The sequence below is a fragment of the Vespa mandarinia genome, chromosome 2 (genome assembly GCF_050613455.1).
Source record: "Vespa mandarinia isolate Hongniang chromosome 2, ASM5061345v1, whole genome shotgun sequence".
NCBI lineage: Eukaryota > Metazoa > Arthropoda > Insecta > Hymenoptera > Vespidae > Vespa > Vespa mandarinia.
The window spans coordinates 2609878-2634447 of NC_140811.1; the positions used below are offsets into that span (position 1 = coordinate 2609878).

The 24570-nt window shown below is 30.5% G+C and overlaps 1 protein-coding gene across 2 annotated transcripts in view; it reads right to left on the minus strand.

Annotated features, from left to right (window-relative positions):
• The window catches only part of LOC118451619 (uncharacterized), a 44183-nt gene that overhangs the window by 17096 nt on the left and 2517 nt on the right, over positions 1 to 24570 (minus strand). Inside the window, exons 4-8 of one of the 2 annotated variants that reach the window (XM_085654892.1) lie at positions 22843 to 23446; positions 22274 to 22471; positions 19700 to 19944; positions 10983 to 11196; positions 166 to 230 (exon numbers count right to left, since the gene is read on the minus strand). In XM_085654892.1, coding sequence (XP_085511018.1) covers positions 166 to 230; positions 10983 to 11168 — 251 coding nt within the window. In that variant the 5' untranslated portion in view covers positions 11169 to 11196; positions 19700 to 19944; positions 22274 to 22471; positions 22843 to 23446. Of the gene's footprint in view, positions 1 to 165; positions 231 to 504; positions 702 to 10982; positions 11197 to 19699; positions 19945 to 22273; positions 22472 to 22842; positions 23447 to 24570 lie in introns of those variants that run through there. The other variant, XM_085654893.1, reaches the window with a different exon arrangement.

Below are 24570 nucleotides of genomic sequence, written 5' to 3' on the forward strand. Positions count from 1 at the left end.
GAAAAAAAAAAGATCTCGTATTATCACGTATACATTTATATTATCATATTCTTTTTAAACTTAAGTTAAAACAAACACACTTAATATTTCTTATTAATACATTTCTGATTTCTATTCGTAGAAATAAATTAACATTAATCATTTGATTTATTTATTAATACATACCTCGGCTGTCGAGTTGGACTCAATTCGTCGCCATGAGTGTTCGTCATCGACATGATTGTTGTGTGCTGTAACATACCGATCAAATTTATATCTATTAATATTCTTTAATGAATATAAACAAGATAAGTATTAACTAATAGAACATCTTTAAATCATTTGTATCGTCAAATCGTTCGAACATATTCTCATTCAATAAAATTACTATTTATAATAATGGAATAATCGTTAGGACGTCATTGGTCTATTTCATTTGTCATAAAATATATATATATATATATATGAGGATGATGATACTTTATGCAGAATGGTTTCGCAACTCTTCACGAAATAGGAACATACTATTCAATTTCCAACCGCTTCCGCATCGTCTATTACTAGCAGCAGACAGTATGGAAGGTCCGTTCTAACATTTCGTTCTTTGGGATCGATGTGCTTCCTCTTCATTCGTATCCACAAACACCACTACTATTGTTACCACCACCACCACTACCAACACCACCACCATCACTATCACCACAACAACTACTATCATCATCCAACAGCAGCAGTAGTAGCAACAACAGCAACAGCAGCATCAGCAGCAACCAGATGAGATGCTGCTTTCGTACGTCTCTACTCGTGAGAATGCACATACATATATGCATATATACATATATATTTACATATTTAACAATCCCGAGTTCCCATTTTATTTCGAGATCTCCGAATGAATTTTCGCACATCGCTGTCGATGATAATAATAAGGTAAGAAGAAAAAAAAAAAGATTACGTAAAAATGACAATCTATTTTAGATATAAGGAAAAAGGTTATTACAATTTTGTATTTTATGATCGTTTTGTTTTTGAAATTTTTTTTATTCGACTTTCTTCTTTTTCTTTTTTCTTTTTTTTTTTTTTTTTTGCTTTTTTTTATGAATATTTTTAAAAGATTATCAATATTCTTTTCCTTGTCTTCATATGTTTTATTTATATAATGTTTACTTCTTTTTTGTTTTTAATTAGTTATTTTTATTGTTATTGTTATTATTTCTAATAAAATTTGTGTACCTTAAGTAGTATAACGCGAAAGAAAGGGGGGTAAGAGAGGGAGAGAGAGAAAGAATACAATTTTCTAGTTTAAACGATAGTTTTAGCTTAATCGATTTAGCCTAATCCAAAGAATTTAAAAATCCTTTTGCAACGAATAAACACTATTACTATTATTTCTTCTTCTAGTCCAATCTAAATTTTGCGCATAGTTTACCCGTTGAATATTCGTCGTAAGACGTTTTAAACGTAAAGAGAGAATGAACTTGATTGTTCTTGAGAATGCTTTCTCTGTCTAAGAGAAACCATTAATACAGAGAAAATTATTCCAAAAGGTTCCTAAGTGTGATTCTTAAAAATTGTTTGCTCTTTGTTCGAAATGTTTCGGACTAATATGTTTATCCTTTTTTCTTTTCTTTTCCTTTTTATTTTTTTTTTTTTCTTACCTAATTGTAAAATTACACATTTTTGAGCGACTTATAATATCACAGGTAGAAAATAAAAAACAAAGAAGATGTGAAAAAATTGTAATTGATTTTTCTAAATTATCTTTCTTTTAAAAATTTTTGACTGATCCTACGCAAAAATTGTTTCCACATTTTTAATTATTTCGTCATATTATATTTTTGTGTGTGATGTTTATAAATAGTTTCCCCTATTTTAAATTCTTCCTTTCCTCATTCCCGTAAACCGTAGGATCACAGTTTCTTTACTCTTTCCTCTTCCTACCAACTTTTGTATTTGTTCCTTTATTTTCCAAACCAAAGAGAACCGACCAAGTATTTTCTCTTTTTAACTTTGAACCGTCAAAACAATTCTACGTGGGTTCGTATACTCTATTTAATGAATGAAATGTTTTCAACAACTACTTACATTTATCACGACGGCGACTTTTTAATCCATTTACATTAACAAATGTATTTTAGAGAATATTTTCTTAAGAAGAAGAAAAAAAAAAAAAAAAAAAAAAAAACAAGAAGAAACATTTCATTTTAATAAAAGTATTCAAATTAAAAACAATTTATAAATGAGATAACTTTTATCCGTCTTAATTACAATTGGAAAATAATGTTCGTTGAATGTATCTATTATATTAAATAAATAAACAAAAAAAAATATATATATATGTATATTAATTATAATAAAAATCGTCTTTTGGCAAATCCAATCAAAATACTCGCGTGAATAATTATTAGAAAGTACATTAAAGCATTTGTTGTTATATCTAGAAGTAAATGCGATTAATTCCTATATACTAGAGCCGATTAACATATAGCAATAATAGTAACAATAGCAGTAGTATTAGTAATATATATATATATATATATATATATATGTGTATCTTTTGTGTGTGTGTACATATAAATAGTGCATTCCTTTTAGAAACTACTTATACGTATTCAATAGAAACTATTGAAACTGTTCTAATTGCATTAATTACAAAACTTTTACTTTAACGCAACTTCTTTACATTTTTTACATCGAATTATTTAACATCACTAATGCAACAATAATATTACTATACTATGTAATAATAATGTTCCCGATAAAATAGGCACGTTCTTAGAAGAAATATTATTTAAAAAATTTAAAGGGCCTTCTTTCTTCCTTTTTTTTTTTTTTTTTTTTTATAACAACAATTTAAATACACTCTTTATAAGACCAACACATATATTCGTAAAATGACTTTTAACGAAATCGATAAAGCGTCGCGATAATCTAACGATGTAAAAAAAAAAGAAAAAAAAAAAAATCCATTTTCAATGATTTTTTTTCTGCGAACTTATCGAAAACACACATTTAGTGTTATTGATTGCAATCATAAATTTACGTATATTATAATTATACATTATAATTATAGATTGAAAGTTCCTAAAATTGTGGTATATAATAATTAAAAAAAATGATCCTACGAAGTATCAAAAAAAAAAAAAAAAGAAAAAAGAATAAAAAAAAAGAATAATTCATTTCTAAAATCATATAAGATCCTTTGGCTCCCGTCCCCCTTTCCTCCACTCTCTACCATAATTATAGTATTACATTCAGATCGACATAAATAAATTATAAAATCAGTACTATAATTGTAGTATTCAGACTGACATAAATAATAGATGTTTAATTTTGATTTTTAATGAGAAACTCTATCTAGTTGAAATCTTCTTTAGATTTTCTCAAAGCTGATTTAATTTGCTCTGCTCTACTCTTCTTCTTCTTCTTCTTCTTCTTCTTCTTCTTCTTCTTCTTCTTCTTCCACTTCTATTTCTTTTTTTTTTTTCTTATTCTTATTCTTATTCTTAAAGCTCGCACTCAACGTTCTGTTTTTCAAAGCAACCTCCCCTAGCATTCCCTTTGAAGAACGGAAAATGCAAATGTATTCTCTCAAATCGTCAGAACGATTATGATACCAAAACGATATTGAATTCTGATAATCCATTTTCATTGGGCGAAAGAATAATTTTAAACGAATTTTTCAAAGTTACGATCAAAGAGACTTAATCTCTCTATTCGTCCTTGAAATTTTATATCTAAAATATTAACAAACAAAATGATAATGATTCTATTAAGACAAATCCAAGTCTGTTATTACGTATATTAAATATATAATAACGTTCAAATATTTTTTTCTTGTCTTGAGAAAACGTTTCTCTTGTCCCTAAAAAAATTAATTTCGATTAAATATATTTTTATAAAAATATTTAATTCTTTTTTAATCTTTCTTAATCTAAAATTAATTAAACTTAATCTTTTTCTAAATCTAACTTAATCTTTTTCTAATCTAAACTTAATCTTTTTTAATCTAAAACATACGCACCGTGTCAATTTTTGTATTTCTTTTGTGCCTTTTTTCTTTTTCTTTTTTTTTTTGTCTTTTTATACTTCGACAACCTTTTATTCTTTTGAAAAAAAAAAAAAAAAAAAAAAAAAAATATCTATTTCAAAAAATAAATCTGATTGACAAATACATGTCTAATGAAAAATATAATTATAATTTATACAATGAAATATATTTTCTTTTAGTGTCTCTTGAAAAAACACGGACAGACACACACACACAAACAAACACACAGATATAGACACAAAAGATATACATAGATTGTATATGCCATTATTATTCTTATTTCTCAATTCTTCTTCAATAATATAATTTCTCTCTTATTTCATTGTTCCAAGAAAAAAATCTAGAGTATATTAAAAGAGAAGAAAAGAGAGTCACAAAAAAAAATTTTTTTTCAATGACTATAACCTTATCGATCGTACGAGAGAATAAAGAGACTATATTAAATCGTCGTACGCGTAAAGCACGGCTAATGGTCCTGATACTCTCTCAAATTGATCCTCGCAAATGGTCGTTGAATGTTCGATCGCGATACGATAAAAAGATTACACGCAATCTGTCGCGAGGGTACCTTAAAAAAAGAAAAAATATTTAATATATATATATATATATATATATATATATATATATATGTATGTAGAATCAGGAAATATATAAGTAGGTCAATTTCGAGATTTATCAACTTTTATAATAATATTATAATATCCGAACAAAAAATGTGATTGATAAAAGATACATATAAATATATACATTATTAATATATCGTACTTCGATAGGAGGGAGAGAGAGAGAGAGAGAGAGAGAGAGAGAGAGAGAGAGAGAAAAGAAAAAGAAAAATACGTATCGTGTTAGGTTCGATTTCTCAAAAGAGCATTCAAGTTAAAAAAAAAAATACGAACGTTAGTCCGATCCTTTACGTTTCCTCTACACTAACAAGAGACATCAAAAGATCTTCTTCAACATAAAAAAAAAAAAAAAAAAAAAAAAAAAAATACTGTATCTTTATCGATACGATACTCTATCCATGATACATAAATTGATGACCTACTTATGTACATCAAAAATATATCCTAGCGATCTCTATATGAACTGTAACGCGACAGAATGAAAGAAAAAGAAAGGAAAAAAAGAAAAAAGAAATGAAAAAATAAAATAAAATAAAATAAAATAAAATAAAACAAAATGAAATGAAATGAATTTATGATAGGATATATCACTCGATTGAAAGATACATGATATAAGTTCGAAGGGCGTGGAAAAATTTATATGGCTGGCAAAGGTCCCTGAATATCAAGCTTCGAATTGAATATAAATGCAAACGACATTCAATGATTGACACGTTATCAGAGAAGAAAGAAGGAATAAAAAGTTTTGCAATGTTTTATAAAATATAAAATTAGATAAGGGATGGGGAATGCAACCATAAAGAATATACGTAAGCTAGTCTCATCGTTGTAGTCTCCTACTGTTACTGACTGCTGATACCGATGTTACTGATACATACATAACTATAAATCAAAGGAGAATTTTGTAGCTATAAATCAGTGTGTTGTTTCTTCTATGTGCGATTGAGCGTTTCGCCATCCGTCATGTGTGAATATACTTTTGACGTGTATATAACGAACGCGCCCTTCGCCGCACAACACATATAATACATATATACATACATACATACATACATACATACATATATACATACATACATATATATATATATATATATATATATATATATATATATATACAACAAAGAAAATCTATTCCAATTCGGATAAACTTCAGAAAAGATCCTAATGCGCTGAACGACTATGAAATCTGGATCAATCTTATTCCAAAGATTTCTTTTTCTAAATCTATTCGAATTGTTTCAATATTATATATATATATATATATATATATATATATATACACAAATTATTGCCATTGAAAATAGCTTTATTTATTTATAAATAAAGTTATAAATATTTTTATTATCAATAAAAAAAATAAAAAAAATAAAAACAAAAAAAAATGTTTTAAGAACGATTTCATTTTAAAATTTATAAATAAGACGATATTTTACTTGGTAATAGTTGTCATTGATTCAACTTGTATATAAGAAATGATTATAGATCGCTATTATCAACTATCAAAACGTTTGATAAGTATTGTAAGGAACGATGAATCTTCGTAAAGATAAAAATACAACTACACATAAACGCACGCATACACGTACTTACATACGCATCCACGAATACACAGACGCATGAATATTTTCATTATGCATCTGTCATTCCAGTTGCATTGTTTTATCCTAAAACGATGCTCCATCGACTAACTCCCACGGTCCACGTACTCCGACAACATTGATTTTCTAAAAGCAGGACGACAGAGTCTAGTTCCTCGATCTCGCATTTTATTCTAAAGAAAGCAATGGAAAAATGGAAAAAAAAGAGAAGGACAAAAAGAGAAAGAAGAAAAGACGGAAAATAAAGAAAAATACTACATCTTCTTCGTTGAATATCAATCCGAATAAAATAGAATTTACAAAATGCTGAGTTGTACTGAAAAAAAAAAAGAGGGAAGAAAAAAAAAAAGAAAAAAAAGAAAAAAAAATTAAATAAATAAACAAAAGCAAAAGCAAACTGAGGAAAAAGAAAGAAAAAAGAAAAAGGAAAAGAAAAGAAAAACAAAAAAGAATAAGAATAAAAACGAATTATTAATCGTCATAAGTATGATTTTTAAAGTAAACGAAAGAAGGAATGATTTTTAAAGAAGACAAAATAAGGACTATTTAGAAAAGCAAGGTGAAAAAAAAAAAAAGAAAAGAAAAAATCATCATCCTGAATATCGAGGAAAAACTCTTGATAGCAAAGAGATAAACTAACCGCATTATTTTCCTTCTTTTTCTTCTTCTTTTTTTCCTTTCTTTTTTTTTATCCTCTCTCTCTTTCTCTTTCACATCATAGAAGTTCACTGAAGAGAAAAGATACAGTTTGGCCAGACACAGTTTATGTCTTGTGTTTAACGATCCTTCCGCGCATCTTCGATCAAGAAAATCTGTCGAACATGACCTTTTGATATACATACACACATACATATATATATATATATATATATATATATATATATATATATATAAAACACATTGTATGGAGGTCGTAGGAAAAAAGTTCATACTCATCCTCTATCCTTGAAGACTTCACACAATATTCTCTTTTTTCGCACTTTTCTCATAACCCAATCGCTATTTTTTTTACTATCACGGAAAATCGTTGTCCTTTATATTCAACCTGTTCCTTTTTTCTGATATAAAAAATAACACACACACACACACACATGTATATATAGATAACATGACTTTCAACGAATACCAACGACACATTCTTTTTTCCTTCTCTTTTTTTTTTTTACGATTATCGTGTAATCGAAGAGCTGCCATATCATCGATATAGCTTTAAAAAATAAGAAAAGAGGAAGAAAGCTACTAGCTCCTTGGAATTTTTATTAGGGCATTTGTATATTTCTCTACTAAAGCTCTCCCTAAGGAAAAAGAAAAGGAACAAAAAAGAAAAAAAAAAAAAGAAAGAAAAAAGGAAAAAGAAAAAAAAAGTTGGAACGTCGCTCTCTTTCTATTTCTCTATCTTTTTCTCTCTCTCTCTCTCTCTCTCTCTCTTTTTCTTACGCAAACACCCATATCCAAAAAGCTAGCACAGCCTTCCTTTTATCCCCCCATTATCGTTCAGAGATTCTTCTCCTCTATTTGAAGGGTGTACATTGGGAAAGAATGTCGAACGGGAAAATCGGCTCGTCATCTTCGCAAATTTCTGCCGTCGCGTCCGCGTCGCTCGCCGCGATTGAATTCTGCTCCTGACATTCTCCTCGTTCCATACCGAAGAATCGTTTTTTTAAAGTGCGAGAAAGAGCAACCCATCCCCTATATATATATATATATATATATATATTTCTCTCTCTTTCTCTCTCTCTCTCTTTCTCTCTTTTTCTTTCTACTTCTCTTTTTCTTTCACTTTTTCTTTCCTTCCTTTTCTTCACTCTCTTCGAAGTTCTTAGACGACGAAAAACCTTCGGGTAATATTCGTGGAAAACCGAACGACCACAAACGCATAGAAATTGCAAGCATACTTGAAAATGCGATCGAACATAGTCTGTAAAAGGAAATAAAATACGAGAAACCTTCTATCTTTCTTTCTTTTTATCTCTCTTTCTCTCTTTTTCACTATGTATTTGTAGATACTAGTCGAGGATAACTGATTCTCCCTTTACAAAATCCTTTTATTATTTAACTGTATAAACGTAACTTGAGAAAACGTGTTATAGTCGGGATTAACTTTTCTCTTTTCTCTTTTTTTTGTTACTCGTTACCGTAGTAATTGGTTTTTATTGTAAAAAAAAAAAAGTTTCTCTTCCTCTCTTTCTCTCTCTTTCTCTCTCTTTCCCCTTTTCTTTTTTTTCTATCGGCAAATTTCCATTTATTATTATTATTATTATTATTTTTAACGAACTTGCTCGTTTTTTTTTCTTTTCTTTTTCTTCTTCTTCTTCAAGTTGACTGCTTTTCCTCAATTTTAAATTCTTTCGATTTTATCCTTTTATTTGCTTGCACGTACTTACATGTATATATATGTTGTTGTATATATATATATATATATATATATATATATATATATATGTATATATATACAACCATCAAATAATTTAATTAAATCTCGTACTTTAGCAAATTAATAAATAGCGTTTATGAATAAGAGAAATTACATTATGGATAAGAGAAAATCGATCTGATACGAGAAAGAGAGAGAGAGAGAGAGAGAGAGAAAGAGAGAGAGAGAGAGAGAGAGAGAGAGAGAGAGAGAGAGAGAGAAAGAGTATCATTTCGACGAAGCTCTTATTTTTCGTTAATTTTATTATTATATAATATCGCAGTGAGGAAAGCATAAAAAATCGTTCTCAATCGTGCAATATAAACTAAATGCTCATGCGTGTGTCTATAAAATATTTTTAACGTTGTAAATGAGAAATGTCAAAATCAAAAGTATTTTTAACATTTATGAAAGAACGTCAAAAGTATTTTAACGTCTAAAAGTTTGTTGGCGTTTAATACGTCAAAAGCACCAAAAGTTTTATAATACTGGTTAGGGCTCAGAAGTCCCTAGTTGATTTTTAAAAATCAATTGCTCTTTATCGAGACTCTTCGGGCTAATTTATTTTTCTTTTTTTTTCCCCCCTTTTTTTCCTTTTTTTTTCAGAATATAAAACTACGAGCCTAGAAACTTTTTTACAGCTTAACGAAAAAAAAAAAAAAAAAAACGACGAAGTGAGTAATTACTTATTAATATCACCTAAATACTTTTGAGCGAGTATTAAAAATTTTCTTATTAATTATTTGACCGATCAAAAATTATTTTCTAAAGATATTACGATTATACGTATATGTCATTTATAAAATTTACTCTTCGAGTAATACAATTTTTTTTTCTCTGCTCAATGTTAAAACGATTCATTCCCGTAAAACGTGAATAACGTTTAAAAAGCTTCCTATTGTTTCAACTACTTGATTGCGATCAAAATTGAAACCTTACGAGTTAAACGGGTCATTTTGATCTATATAACGTTTACCTATATATTAATATGCATTTGAAATGATCGAAAATATATCGAGGAAAAAATATTTTATAATTTCGTATATCCAAATTTGTATATACGTACGTTTTATATATTATTGTATGTATAATATATTAAAAAACATTCGAACATATATACACATATATATATATAAAATAAATATGAATTAAATATATATAAAAAAAATATATATATCAAAAATAAAATGGATTATATATTTTTTAAATACTCACGATCGATAATAGCAACACGTATTAAGTTCGTTCCCACGATGTTGTCCCCGGAAGATCCTTTAAGATCGACAAATGTTTTTTCTTTTAGATCGACGATCGTAACTGCCGTTCTTCGAGTCGACAATCCAACGTAGTATCTTCATCTTAAACTTCGGCATGACAAAGGAATACTTCGGACTCGTATCGGGATCCAGAAGTACCCCGATTCATCTCCTTTATCTCGATCCTATCGAGACGCACCATCTCCGAACGATTTAAGATACATGCCGCCGGCTTTCTTAGTCTCTATCTTCCTTTCCCCGCCCCCTCCCCGTTCCTCGGCACAACCACCAATAAAATGAAAGAAAAGAAAAACAAAAGTAGAAAAACTATTCCCGCAACTTCCCTCGATCTCTTATCAAAGACAATTCAGGCGATTGACCGAATCGAATTATCTTATTTTTCTTTCGTTAAATCACCAAATTCCCGACATTAATAATAAATATTTACAATTAAAATAAATATCCAAGATTCTAATACATCTCCAATAAATCTATATCTTTTTAATATCAATGGAATAAATCTAATCCAATTGATTGATTCTAAATACATTTAATCAAACTAATCGAATCTATTATTATAAATTTGATCGATCTTTCTTATTCAATTGTTAATCTTACTTTGATTTTTCTATTAAAATTAAAACTTTCTATTGTTTCTTCTTCGTAGACGGATTTTTCTCAAACTGGTTGCCCGTTCTCTCTCTCTCTCTCTCTCTCTCTCTCTCTCTCTCTCTCTCTCTCTCTCTCTCTCTCTCTCTCTCTCTCTCTCTCTCTCTCTCTCTCTCTCTCTCTCTCTCTCTCTGTGATCTTTCTCTCTTTCTCTTTTCCTTTCTTTCTTTCTCTTTCTCTTTGTCTCTCTTTCACGTGTCCTTGACACTGTCGAGAATACACAATGTCAACGGATCGACAACACGTCGATACACCTATGACTATGATCTTTCGATGGAAGAGAAACACGTGGAACGAACTACGTGCGTACTACGTGCGTGGGTGGTAGCGTACTACTGAGTTTCACGTTCCTGAAAAGCCAATCCTGACGATCTCCCCACCCCACCGTACCTCTGCCTGCCCTTCCAGCCGGCTCTGCTTCTTCCTCCCTCCCAACACAACTCCGCCGCCCTCTGCGAGTCCTCTCCTCAAAACGAGTTTGCGCTCCTGCCAAAGTTCGTACTTCGTCCTCAAACGTCGTTCCGTTTCTTTCTTTTCTCCTTGATAGCCGAACGACAAGCTTATTCGATATTTCATTCTTTTCGTTTATTCGTCTATTCATTTTCTGAAAGAAAATATTATTTCTATTACATCGAAAAGACACGTTCATATTTTATTATTATATTACAATAAATCTATATAAAGTAATATATATATATATATATATATATATATATATATATATATATATATATATTACTGATATAATATACTTTTTTTCTTACCAGTATAATTAAATATTAATATAATAATTATTAATATAAGAGAAATCGATGAGAGATAATATAATATCGTTTATATAAATATATGACAATATTAATTTTCTATATAATTTTCAAGTCGAATACATATAGATTTAGTTAAATAATACTTAAATAGTTTGTAACAATTAAATACGTATATAATGTGAATAAATAAAATTGATCTAATATAAAATTACATATATATAAAGTTAAGCAATTATTTTTCGTAAACGATATAAATAAGTAATTGACCAGATAAATTTTTTCACGAAAGCAATTTATCTCTCGTTTCTTAAGAAATCCGATCCGATTGTCGAACGATCGATAATATCATCTCGTAGAATAACGTGTCTAGGAGTTGTGCGTTACTTTTCTCGGTAGCCTCAGAAAGAAAAATCGCTACGAATCTTTCATCGAGATATATCCTGACGTACTTGATAGACGGGCCACTTACGGACTCTCGACGACAAGAAGCAATAATCCTCCAGGGATTGAAGGGACACCTACTCTCTACTTTACTCTAAGAACTTCCAAACGACTCCTTCCCTCTTTCGTTTTCTACTACTCATTTAAACTGATAAAATAAAGCTCTGTATTTACAAAAAGAGGAGAGAGAGAGAAAAAAGAATCAAAAAAAGAAAAGAAAACATCGATTGTTACAACTTATTATTAAAAATATTTTTGATAAGTCAATTGTGAGAAGTAAGATTTTTGAAAAATATATAACCCATAGGGAGTTTAATATCCAAGCTTGCGCTTAATACGCTTTATGATAAATGCGACTTCGAATATTTTCATTATTCAATATTGAATTATAAACGTAATCGATTTATGAAAAGCATTACTTTTTATATCTATATCTATACTCGTAATAATCGGTCAACGATCCGTTAAAAATACTCATGACGATTATTTTTATTTGACAATGAACTTTTTTATTATTTATGAAAATATCATTCGTTCTTTCTAAACTCAGTATAATAGAATTATAATATGGTTAAGCGGAAAGATGGGTTCGTTTTCTAATATTACTATAGATACTTACTACGGAGTAGTAAGGTCGTAACAAATGTCTAGGATTATAAGAGAATTTTCACACACATATACACGCATGCATACACACATAGAGAGATCACAAACACGTTTGTAAAGTCCAAGCTGCGGTAAAATTTACACAAACACAAATGTAACAAAAGGGATTTGTAGCAAACTGATAGATAGATCTATTAAATCATTGTATTTATACTCTAGTTCTCTCTCTCTCTCTCTCTATCTATCTATCCATCTTTTTCTCTCTCTCTCTCTCTCTCTCTCTCTCTCTCTCTATCTATCTAATCTATCTCTCTATCCTTCTCTCTCTATCTCTCTCTCTGATATTTTCTATTATTATAAAAAAACATTTCTCTCTCTCCTAATCTTATAAACGATATACCAAATTGATCGTTATAACGTTAGAAAAAGATTCCACTTACATTTTTCCATAGTCTCATAAAAGAAATAAATTGTTTTTTTCTATATAATAGTAAGACGAGAAAGTAAAGAATATGTATCAGTATGTTTAGTCGGATATCGTTGTAACCATTAAACGTAATAAGTATAAATAAAACATGTTGTATCTCTCTCTCTCTCTCTCTCACTCTCTCTCTCTCTCTCTCTCTCTCTCACTCTCTCTCTCTCTCTCTCTCTCTCTCTCTCTCTCTCTCTCTCTCTCTCTCTCTCTTTGTCTCTCTTTCTTTCTCCTGTATCAGTAGTAATAAATCGTTGTAATTGAACTGAAGCTCTTTTAGGTTCTCTCAAGGACCGATAAAAGCAAATTGCATATGCGAATAACTCGCTCGTAATTGAATCTATAAGATGATGGAGGGAGGGAGAGAGGGAGGGAGAGAGAAAAGAGAGGGAGTTAGAAAAAGAGTATACTATCTCATTGCACATAACTTATTACGAGTAATAAATCCCGTTGAGTGCGTATATCTAGTAGTAGTAAGTAGTAGTAGTAGTAGTAGTAGTAGTAGTAGTAGTATGGGGAAAGTTGAGAAAAAATTGTCAAGATAAATGGTTAAGAAAAGGATAGAAGGAAGGAAGGGAGGAAGGAAGAAGGGGAGGAGAGAGAGAGAGAGAGAAAAAAAAAAGATAATACTAAAAAGAGACCGTCTACTTTACTCAAGTGAGATTTACAAAGCCGAAAAAGAAAATAAACGTTTTGCACGACACTTCGTGCCGTTCTCGTTCGCGATCTTCTTGCTCGTGCGAATTCGTTGACGAAATTTACGATTCGCACGCGTCGCGACGGGCAAAAGCTAGTCGTAGTACGTGGTTTAGCAAGAGATATATATCTTTCTCGTCGTCACCTTACATCTTTTTAAGGAAAGAGAGAGAAAGAGAGATAGAGAGAGATAGAGAGAAAGAGTAAACAGAGGTGGAATGGGAGAATTGGAAGAAGTAGAGAGAAAGAGAGAGAGAGAGAGAGAGAGAGAGAAAGAGAGAGAGAGAGAGAGAGAGAGAGAGAGAAAAAGAGAGTAAACAGAGCTCGTTAATAAAAGGTCGTTTATTCAAAAGTAGCGTAATTATCAACGGATAATTAAATCTTCTTACTAAATTTTCTTTATCGTTGATCTATTCATCTTCCTCTACAGTTTATCTACTAAATAAACATTACTTCTAGCAAACTACGGGTAAGAAGGTATAAGCGTTTTAACCCTCTATAAATTTAAAGACATACATTCATATTATTTTATTAATCGGTAGATTGTAATTGTGCATTTAATATTTAAATTTTGTCACGTTATTTAAATAATATTTATAAATTATATTTACAATTAGTACGATATAATTTTATCATTATTTAATATATCATAATATAAAAATTATTGACTAAGTACAACTATATCTATTATTTTTATTATAATTTATTATAACAATCGTTTTAACGGATATAATTATACCATACTAAGTAATATTAACAATAATAAAAATATATTAGAACTTTTTGTTTCGATTGAGCACGAAAGAAAAATTCGTTTTTATAGAGGTTTCGAACGAAGGACGTAAAAAAAGAAAAAAAAAAGGCAGAAAAAAAAAAAGAAATAAAAGAAAAGGAAAAAAGAAAAAAGAAAAGAAAACTAAGAAAGTAAGCTCATCATTTAAGGGACTTACAGAAGAACAGTATCTTCTTATCGTCGTTTTTCGAATCCCTTAGCTTTCTCCTCCACGATTTAACATTAATGATACTCCAGCGTTAGATGTCCCGTAAGGAGTCGTAAAGTTTGGAAAGGAAAATGCCTCAATTGTGAACGTCCAAATTTCATGTCATAGACCTTCAGGGAGAGTAACAAAGAAAGAGAATGATCTCATTGTCAGCCGTTTTCAACATTCTCTCTCTCTCTCTCTCTCTCTCTCTCTCTCTCTCTCTCTCTCTCTCGCTCTTCGTCCTATCCTCTTCTCCCCTAAAGGAGAAACGCGGAGGGCCACGTAATTCATGTCGACGAGACGACTACCAACTTTTATTTGGCTAGACTGGATGGCGCCTCGGCTCCGATAATCTGGCCATTACTGTGAAAGGGAGATACACTGAGAAGAGAGGAGGAGGACGAATCGCTCTTGTGTGTTAGGGCAAAACGAAAATGAAAGAGAGAGAGAGGGAGAGGAAAGAGAGAGAGAGAGAGAGAGAGAGAGAAAGAGAGGGAGGAAGAGAGAATGATAGAGACAGAGAAAGTGCAAAAGAGAAGCAAAATGTGTGTACATATGAGAGAGAGAGAGAGAGAGAGAGAGAGAGAGAGAGAGAGAGAGAGGGAGAGGCGAAGGAGATATCGATCCATTCAAATCCTTGCTACCGTCGCAAATAGATACATAGACCCATTTCATATCCATATCTATCGATTGTATCTCGTTACGTTGCATAACAGGAATGAGCCATCGTGAATTGCATCCTAGGTAGATAGAATTATTCACTCTTGATGAATATGAAGTTTCCGTTTAGCAAAATGTATCTTTCAAGCTAAATGATCATCGTCTATAGAAATTCTCTTACGAACACAATTCTAATTTATCTGAAATATGTTTAGTAGGAAAGATTTAATCGAAATTATTAATTTATGTGTAAATAGTATACGTATTCATTTTACGTATGTATATACGTAACATGTATGTGTTTATGTACGTATATGTTATGTATATACGTACGTATATATTATGTATCTATTCGTACTCGATGAAATACCTAGAAAGTAATAAAGTACCTTGACAGATCTGACGTGTCTGAAACTCGACGGGTAACAGCAATGTGCACGCACATCGTCTTGCAGAAATTGTATGCTTAGTGAGAGACATCAGAGACATCACGTGCGATTTCCATGGTAAAGCCCTTCAAACGTTTGCGAGAACTTATTTAGGTATTGCAGGAATAAACGTCTATATAAGAGGAAGTTAGATAGATAGATAGATAGATAGATAGATAGATAAATAGATAGATATATATAGATATAGAGATAGAGAGAGAGAGAGAGATGATTATAAAGAAATTAATCACGTCAAAGTAATAAAACAATTTTCATACATAATATCCATTCTCACAAATCTCTATGTATAATATCAATGATCTAAAGAAAATATCAACGAATGCAATAGATATATATTGATAAAACGGATTCCATGGCAGGTTTAAGAAGAATTCTGATAAAGGAGATAATTCGAATAGGATGCTTTTGTCCTCGCGGAATAGCTATAAATTGAGATATCCTATCGGAAAACGCGTCCACCTCATTCCGCTAGACTGAACTCTGGAAATTCGTTTTGGTGAAATGACAAAAGAGAAAAGAAAGAGAAAAGAAAGACACAGAGAGAGAGAGAGAGAGAGAGAGAGAGAGAGAGAGAGAGAGAGAGAAAGAGAAAAGATACGTTCAAAACTCTCCTTTTTCTTCTAATTTCCTATTGTCCTACTCGTTCTATGTATGTCCGTCATTGTTTGTTATCTATATGTCTCTAGGATCCCCAAATTCTCTAGGATAGAATTCTATTAATATTGAACTATGACAATCGATATCGATAACGCGCTATTCTTTCTCCTTTTTTTGTAAATCCACCAGGCGAAACTTTTAATTGATCTCGATCCCTTCTCTCGTTTTTATTTTAAATGAAAAAAAAAAAAAAAAAAAAAAAGAAAAAGAAAGAAATAAAAAAAAAATAAAAAAAAGAAAGAAAAATAAAGAAAAAAAAAAGGTAAACACGTCTTGAGAGAGAGAGAAAATGACCTTCACCTCGGCAAATAGCTTTTGTCGTTACTCTCTACGTTATATTTAAATGTAATTTTATCAGTTTAGATTTATTCACGTTTTTATTTGCATAGCGAAAGCTGATAACATTTACATTTTTCTCTAATGACTATCGTTTGTATCGATCTAAAAAGAACGTTCCTGCATTTTTGCAAAGTTCTATAAGAAAAGTAATCCCTCAACTATTTTCCCCTTTTATATCGTTGATACGATTAAAATAAAATAAAATAAAATAAAATAAAATAAAATAAAATAAAATAAAATAAAATAAAATAAATTGAAAACGAAACAAAAGAAAGAAAGAAATTCCATATTTCTGTGAGTGCGTGAAAAAAAAAAAAAAGAAACATGATATGTAACATTTCATATAAAATAACGTTTTATTTTTAATTCTATTACTTTTATCATGTTATCTATTTTTTAGCTATTATTTATCATGTAAGCTATTTTGAAATACATTTTTATACATCCTTCCTAATATGTTCATATTATAATTTAATTTCCATAAAACAGAACTAAAACAAGCAAAAAAAGATAAGCCTGGTCCCTAATAAAGTTTCTCAAGTCAATATATCAGAAAGTTTAATTTTTTTTTATCTCACGCATCCACAGATTTTTTCGAATATTTTCCACGAAAAAAGAAAAAAAAAGACAAAAAACAAAACAAAAAGAAAAAAGAAATTTAATTATATAAACAATAAAAATTCTCTTAACGATCCACGAAAGATTAATATCGTTCTAATAAATTCAAAAGATCTCTTCAAAGTTGTCCTATCATATTGCTTGAAATATATCTAGTAATATATTATAAGCGAACTGTCACGTATTATAGTTGAATAACTGTAATTTCAATATCGTCCATCCTTCATATCGTAATTCGCATACCTTCATGAACACGTGGCAATATCATGTTAAACGCATACATACAGACTGAATTCAGAAGTACGAAGGTGTTATGTATAGTGTTACAACAGTAGCTTTGGAACAGCCAGCTAGCCATTCATTTCATCAAGTTGGAGCCTGGTACTTGGGATAAGGAGTCTCCCGACTTGAGATGTAAATTTAAGTGGATAGCATGCTCGATGGGATCAACACAGACTGCGTGGACGACTTCGAGCGAGTCTGGTTGCTTGCTTGCTTGCTTGTTTCCAACTCTGCAATATATAACAAGCTCAGAGTAATATAGGCAAACATTTTACGACTACAATGAACGTTTCTACCTGGTCTCTTTCGTCGATCGAAATGAAGTAAATACGTTTGCATATAATTTGAAAAGAGAATTAAACGGATTAATCAATCTAATAATTATCACGTTCTTACATATCATCTAATCTAATACGATCGGACAAGTATTTATTCAAAACAAACATAACGATTCAGACACTATACGATAATATCTAACTTTATTTTTCTCGCCTTTTTTTTCTCTTTTTTATACCCCTCTTAGTTCTGATTGTTTTTTCTCTTTTTTTGATTGTTATTATTGTTGTTGTTGTTGTTATTATTGTTGTTGTTGTTGTTGTTGTTCTAAATTCTCCAATAATTTCAGAACACTTTGTTCGTTGTAATAAAAACTTATTCAATTTGAAAGAGCGTAACGAATACTTTTTATACGAACTGGCATATACGAGAAAAACGTTAATTGGCTACTCGTTATTTTTCGCTTTGTACGATCAAGGGGAGAGGGAAAGAGGATGAGTTTGAGGTCGGTTAGCGACGATATCGGAAAACAATCGAAAGCTTTATCCACACAACCACGTTTATATTACATACATACATACACATATATATATACACATTTGTGTATGTGTATATGTTGGGGGTGTGTAAGTATATATACATTAGAAGATGTAACAAAGCTAAAAAGCCAGAGAATACATAGCGTGTATTCAGCCAAGTTCTATCTTGTCCCTTTAACGCGTGCAGTTTCCGTCTTCAAGACGACGAAGGGTCGAACTGCAAAAGGGACATCACTCGTGCACAAACCTCAGCTTAATTTAGGTCGTATTTCCTTCTCTTTTAACGATACAATATATATATATATATATATATATATATATATATATATGTATATATATATATCCTACTCTTTCTTTCCGTAGCCCGCGTGCAACTCTGTCCCCGATTTTCTCTCGTTTCTCCTCGTTTCTTCTTTTCTCATGGGAAGGAAAAGAGAGAGAGAGAGAGAGAGAGAGAGAGAGAGAGAGAGAGAGAGAGAGAGAGAGAGAGAGAGAGAGAGGAAAAAAAGAAAAACTTGCTCGGTCGGTCGGTCGGTTAAGAGAAAAAGGCGAACGACGGGGACGTTTGTACCGGTGGATATAAAATACGATCCTAACAGGGAAAACTGGGACCAGTTTCGTATTTATCCAACTAGAACCGAACAACCTACATCGTTAAGATAAGATTTCTCACATATTTTTTCTACTTTCGTATATTCTCACTTTCTTTTTTTATTTTTATTTTTTCTTGTTTGTTTACGGAAGGGGAATGGAGAACTATCAGAACAGAACACGTTTGTAAAAGATTAATTAAAGTGTGAAATTGTCGGTCACGACAATATCGATACGGTGATTATATAAGTGGAATCCGAGTGAAAAATTTGAAAAAAAAAAGAAAAAAAAAAGAAAAGAGAAAAAGAAAAAGAAAATTAATTTATTATACGCAATTACAATGAACCAATTTCTTCCAATTTTGTTTGTCATTTACGTTAGATCACTTTTATAATCACGATATTTTTTTTTCTTTTTCGTTTTTTTTGTCTTCACCTTAATTCACTTTCATGGTTAACTTTAATCATTTTCATGATTAAATTATGAAATAAATAATATTAAATTAAAACAGATATTATGAGAGTATATAAAAAAAAAAAAAAAAGAAAAATAATGAAAAAAGAAACGTCGATATACTAATGTCTACTACTTGGACATCTAACGAATGATCATTTGGGATTTAATATAAAACCCAGGAATCAGTTTTATCTTTAATCTGTGGCAGCAGTATATCGCCGGTGGATAGACAGTTCGTATATTTGTGCACGTGCGAGCCAGTTCATTAGTACCTGCTATTCGTGTTATTGATGCTCCGTTAGTTCCCTTATTGGCGTCCAGCTCGTGGAAAATATTTTGACCATTTCGCGTTCTAAACGAATGTGTGAATTGTCTCCCTTTTCCGTCTATCTATCTTTCTTTCTATTCTTCATGAATAATTCACTTTTTTTCATTTCGTATGGCAGATCAATGTTTCCTTTAACTTTCACTTTAACTTTCACATTGTTGATTTTGTTGCTCGCACCAAAGACAATAACTGAAAATGAAAACGAACTTACGTTAGATTAGATATGAGAAAAAGAAAAAAAAAAAAAAATAAATAAATAAATAAATAAATGTGAAATAGGAATTTTTATGACAAAAATTATTTAAAAAAATCGTAGTTCAGTAGTTTTCTTTTTGAAGAAGGAGGGATGAGAATAGAGGAACCCAAAGATCTAAATCAGTAAGGCGAATGTCAAAGTTATTATACTTTAAAACGAAATTGTGATTTCTTGCATAAGAGATTACTATTACCGAAGGTATCTGATCGTTAAATTATCCTTTCAAAAGCACGGATGCGAGAGTTAGCGTGCTAACCAACGGGAATTTGCATTTCCTACGAGCTATAACCACAAGCTCGGGCAATCAGAAATACATTACGAGCTACCCAGAAATATTCAGAACTTGGCGATAATTTTCGTACCGAATTCGAATTAAAATTTGTAATAAAGAGGAGCGAGTGAGAAAAAGTTAGGAGGAATGGAAAGAAAAAAAGAAAAAGAAAAAAAAAAGAAAAAAGGAAAAAAAAATAAACGATGGCTCGTGCCACATTGGTTTTCCATGTAATCGTGGGAGAAAATATCGGACGACAATTTCCGCCTAGTTTGATTAAAATTTTCATCTCGCCGAAGTGTTACCTACATTTATATATTTATATATATATATATATATATATATATATATATATCATATATATCCTACTTCCCGTTTGATAATTAAATTATTATTGATCAGATATTTCACACGTTTAAGTATGAAATATGAATGACGTTAATCAAAATTTATAGATTTTTTTTACGACTTTTAATGCAAAACATTTTTGAATCAATGTGTTCTCTCTCTCTCTCTCTCTCTCTCTCTCACACACACTCTCTCTCTCTCTCTCTCTCTCTCTCTCTCTCTCTCTCTCTCTCTCTCTCTCTCTCTCTCTCTTTCTCTCTCTCAAAAGAAAAAAGAGGAAAAGAATAGTTTACTTTCAGCTCGAATGCTTTAGATTATTTATCTGAAATAGTAAAAAATAAATAAATAAATAAATAAATAAATAAATAAATAAATAAATAAATAAAAAAGTAAAAATTAGTGAAAGAAAAAATAAAAATGAAGTTGGATTAAAAAAATTCAATTTCATCTTAAATATATGTTTCGTCGTTCATATTCTCTTTCTTTCTCTCTCTCTCTCTCCCTCCCTCCCTCTCTCTCTCTCTCTCTCTCTCTCTCTCTCTCTCTCTCTCTCTCTCTCTCTCTCTCTCTCTCTCTCTCATCGTAAGTGTAATTAATAAACGCGAGCTTCCTCCTCGTAATATATCCACCATTAATAACTGCTGAACTTTAGGTAGTTGATCTTTTTCTTTTTAAGTAAACCATATGGGTTTTTTCGTTCTACAGGGTGAGCCGAAAGTTCTTAGACGATTATAAATATCAATTACTCCTTTTCTTGGGTTAATTTTATCATACCGTAAAATTACAAAGCTTAGGAAATTTTTATAATTTGAAAAAGAAATAAAAAATAAAAAATAAAGAAGAAGAAATTAATCCAAAAAGTCTCGAAAAAAAAAAATAATAGACTTTTTGATTTTTAAAATCATCCAGATTGATCCACTCTCTACTACAAATCACATATGTAATTTTTTTTTTTTTTTTTTGTTTAATCATACAAAAATTCGAAAAATATATGATGAGACGTTTTGAAGCTTTGTAACATATTTGTTAGATCGATGCGAGTATTCAATCAATTCAAAGAAAACTTCTCGAAAGTATATCTCAATTGTAAATTATATTATACACGAGCTGTTGATGTTTTACTTTCTTCTACTTTTTTTTTTCTCTCCCTATTTGCTTTTTCCCGATCAACTTGCCAAAGTATTACGCGTTGATGCGAACACGCGTAAGTTTTCTGACGATCCTCGAATAAAAAAAAAAAAAAAGAAAAAAGAAAGAGAAAAAAAGAGCTACGATTCTTTTACCCAAACCAATCGAACGCACGTGGCTTAACTTAATAAAGTTTTTTTTTTTGTTTTCTTTCTTTCTTTAAGGAATATTGAAGACATATTGATATTTTTATTGACGTGAAGATTCACTTAAACGAAGAAAAAATCAATAGCTTTTCCTTCGAGTTCCTACTAAAAAAAAAAAAGAAAACATGTATTAGTATAAATGTATTAGTATAAAGATCATGCATATATCATCGAAAAATTTCAAATACTGTCAAAGTTATGGGATGCTATCGAAGATGAAAAAAAAAAAAAGAAAAAAAAAAGAAAGGAACAAATTCAAAAGCCAGAGCTCTTTGTCAATGAAATTCTGTTCACAATCATCGTCAATACCTCGAAAATTAGGCAGACTCTCTTGTCCTGACTCGAACGGTTTCTCTACTTCACGACAGAGGTACTCGAGAAGCTCTTCCTTTCCTCTCTTCAGAGAGTCCACGTTAACACGAGGACCACTCTCCACTATCTGTCTTACACGATCCTTTACCTACTTCTCCTCTTTTGTGTTCCTGCCGATTCCAATTTGATGGTAAACTGCACAAATGACGTATATTTATATATAGGTATAGAGATATACGATATACAGGGTTGATCAAAAGTTCCTAAGTTGATTTTAAAAATTAATTACTCTTTCCTCGAGATGGTTTTTTTTTTCTTTTTTGACTTAGATGTTTATAGATTATTAAACAACAAACCTAAGAACTTGTTTACAATTTGAGAGAAAAATAAATTACACAGTAATATAATTTCATTTGAAGATGAAATTTGACGAAATTTAGTATAGGCAAGAAAATTTAGTCCATTTTTAAAATGATACGATCTTGTGCGAGTGACTCGGGTAGAACGGAGTAAAAAAGAACATAGCAGGCATTTGTACGCAGTCGATACGCTCTGTCTGACTCTACCTTGCAAGACGCACGAGTGCTTGTTGAGAAGAACGTGCCAAGAATCTGAAACATCTCCATAATAAACGAACGGATGAAGCGGCAGTAAAGAAGGTAGGGAAAATAATGCCGATGGAGTTTTCGTCGTGAAAAATGCTATGCAATGCCAGATCATATATTTCACCCCTGTTTGTATGAAGATTCGCCATGAAAAAAATAAAAAATAAAGAAAGAAAAGAAAATAATATAGTTCGACTGAACTCCTCGAGTACGTTTAAAAATTTCCTGGACATTTGATTATAACATCTGCAACAAATAAAATAAATTAAAATAAATTCAAACGATAATGGCTCAAAGGAATTATTCTTTCTTTGTGAATTCAGATATTTTTCTTTTCTCTTTTTTTTTTTTTCTTTTTTGTTTGTAGATAAAAAATGAAACGAAGCGTATTTCGTAATCGATAAAAAGAAATCTTCAATTTTGTTCAAAATAAAAAAAAGAACATTGGAACTCATCAAAGCTAAAACTGATCTTTTCTTCGTATTCCAATCAGATCAGCGCTCATGGAATTCACCGTTTCTTCTCTTTCCTTGAACCTTCTCTTCAATGCCACTTCGGAACGCAACTAGAAAAATATCAAGGAACAACCCCAGACAGTTGAAAGAAAGGGAAAGAAACCCTCCAAGAGGGCACAAAGTTTTATGGATTCACGGTCTGTATCTATATATATATATACACATATACACATACTTTTTCTATTACTGTTTTAATAGAAATAAAATGATGGTCTTATCATAGAATCTTTACAAATTTCCCTATGAATTTATTCGTTAAATTGTTATTTCATATTGATCTCCAATTTGTATTTCAATGTGCATGTATGAAAAAATATTTGAAAAAAGAAAAAAAAAGAGAGAAAGAAGAAAAATAAAAAGTATTTGTTATGTGTTTGAAAAAAAAAAGAAGACAAGAAGCATGCTGATGGGATAAGTTTCGAAAGCAGTCCAAGTGTGTGTGTATATGTATATATATATATATATATATATATATATATATATATATATATTGATCTACACTTTCGTGATATTCGATCAAATCACAAAATAGGAGAAATACGAAAAATTTCGTATAAGATTTTTAACGGCAGGCGACCAACAAGGCAGGACGTCATGATTCCACGACAAACGCAGCAGTTCGCAGAATATACAAGTGGTGTCGATGTTTACGGAGCTCTTGTTGTCGGGCATTTCGCACTCCAAAACTCGTTTCGTGTTTCTACACATATCGTATAGAAAATTACATAGAAATAATATTGTTCTCTGTCCAATATAACTTTTCTCTTAACTTATGCCAAGTGAAAGGTTACACGTTAATACATTGAAAATTGTAATAAATATGCGTAGGTGATCGTATATATAACTACATCAATTCTTTCTTTTTTTTTCTTCTTCTTCTTCTTCTTCTTTTTCAAATTGAAAATCGTCCCTTAAAAATGATAACTCATTATAAACTTATGAATTGTTAAATTTAATTATTGAAATGAGAATTCCTATTAAATTCAATCACAATTGGTCCTCGTTATCATTGAACTCCATACTCGATACTATAAACACTTTCAATTTGACATCACAAAACACCAGGGATCAGAGTCACACATATGACTAACCAATTAGCTCTATCTACCTTAGCCATCTACGGTACTCATCGTCTCTAGCCATAGTATTATTTCCAGTTTGCATCGTATATGTA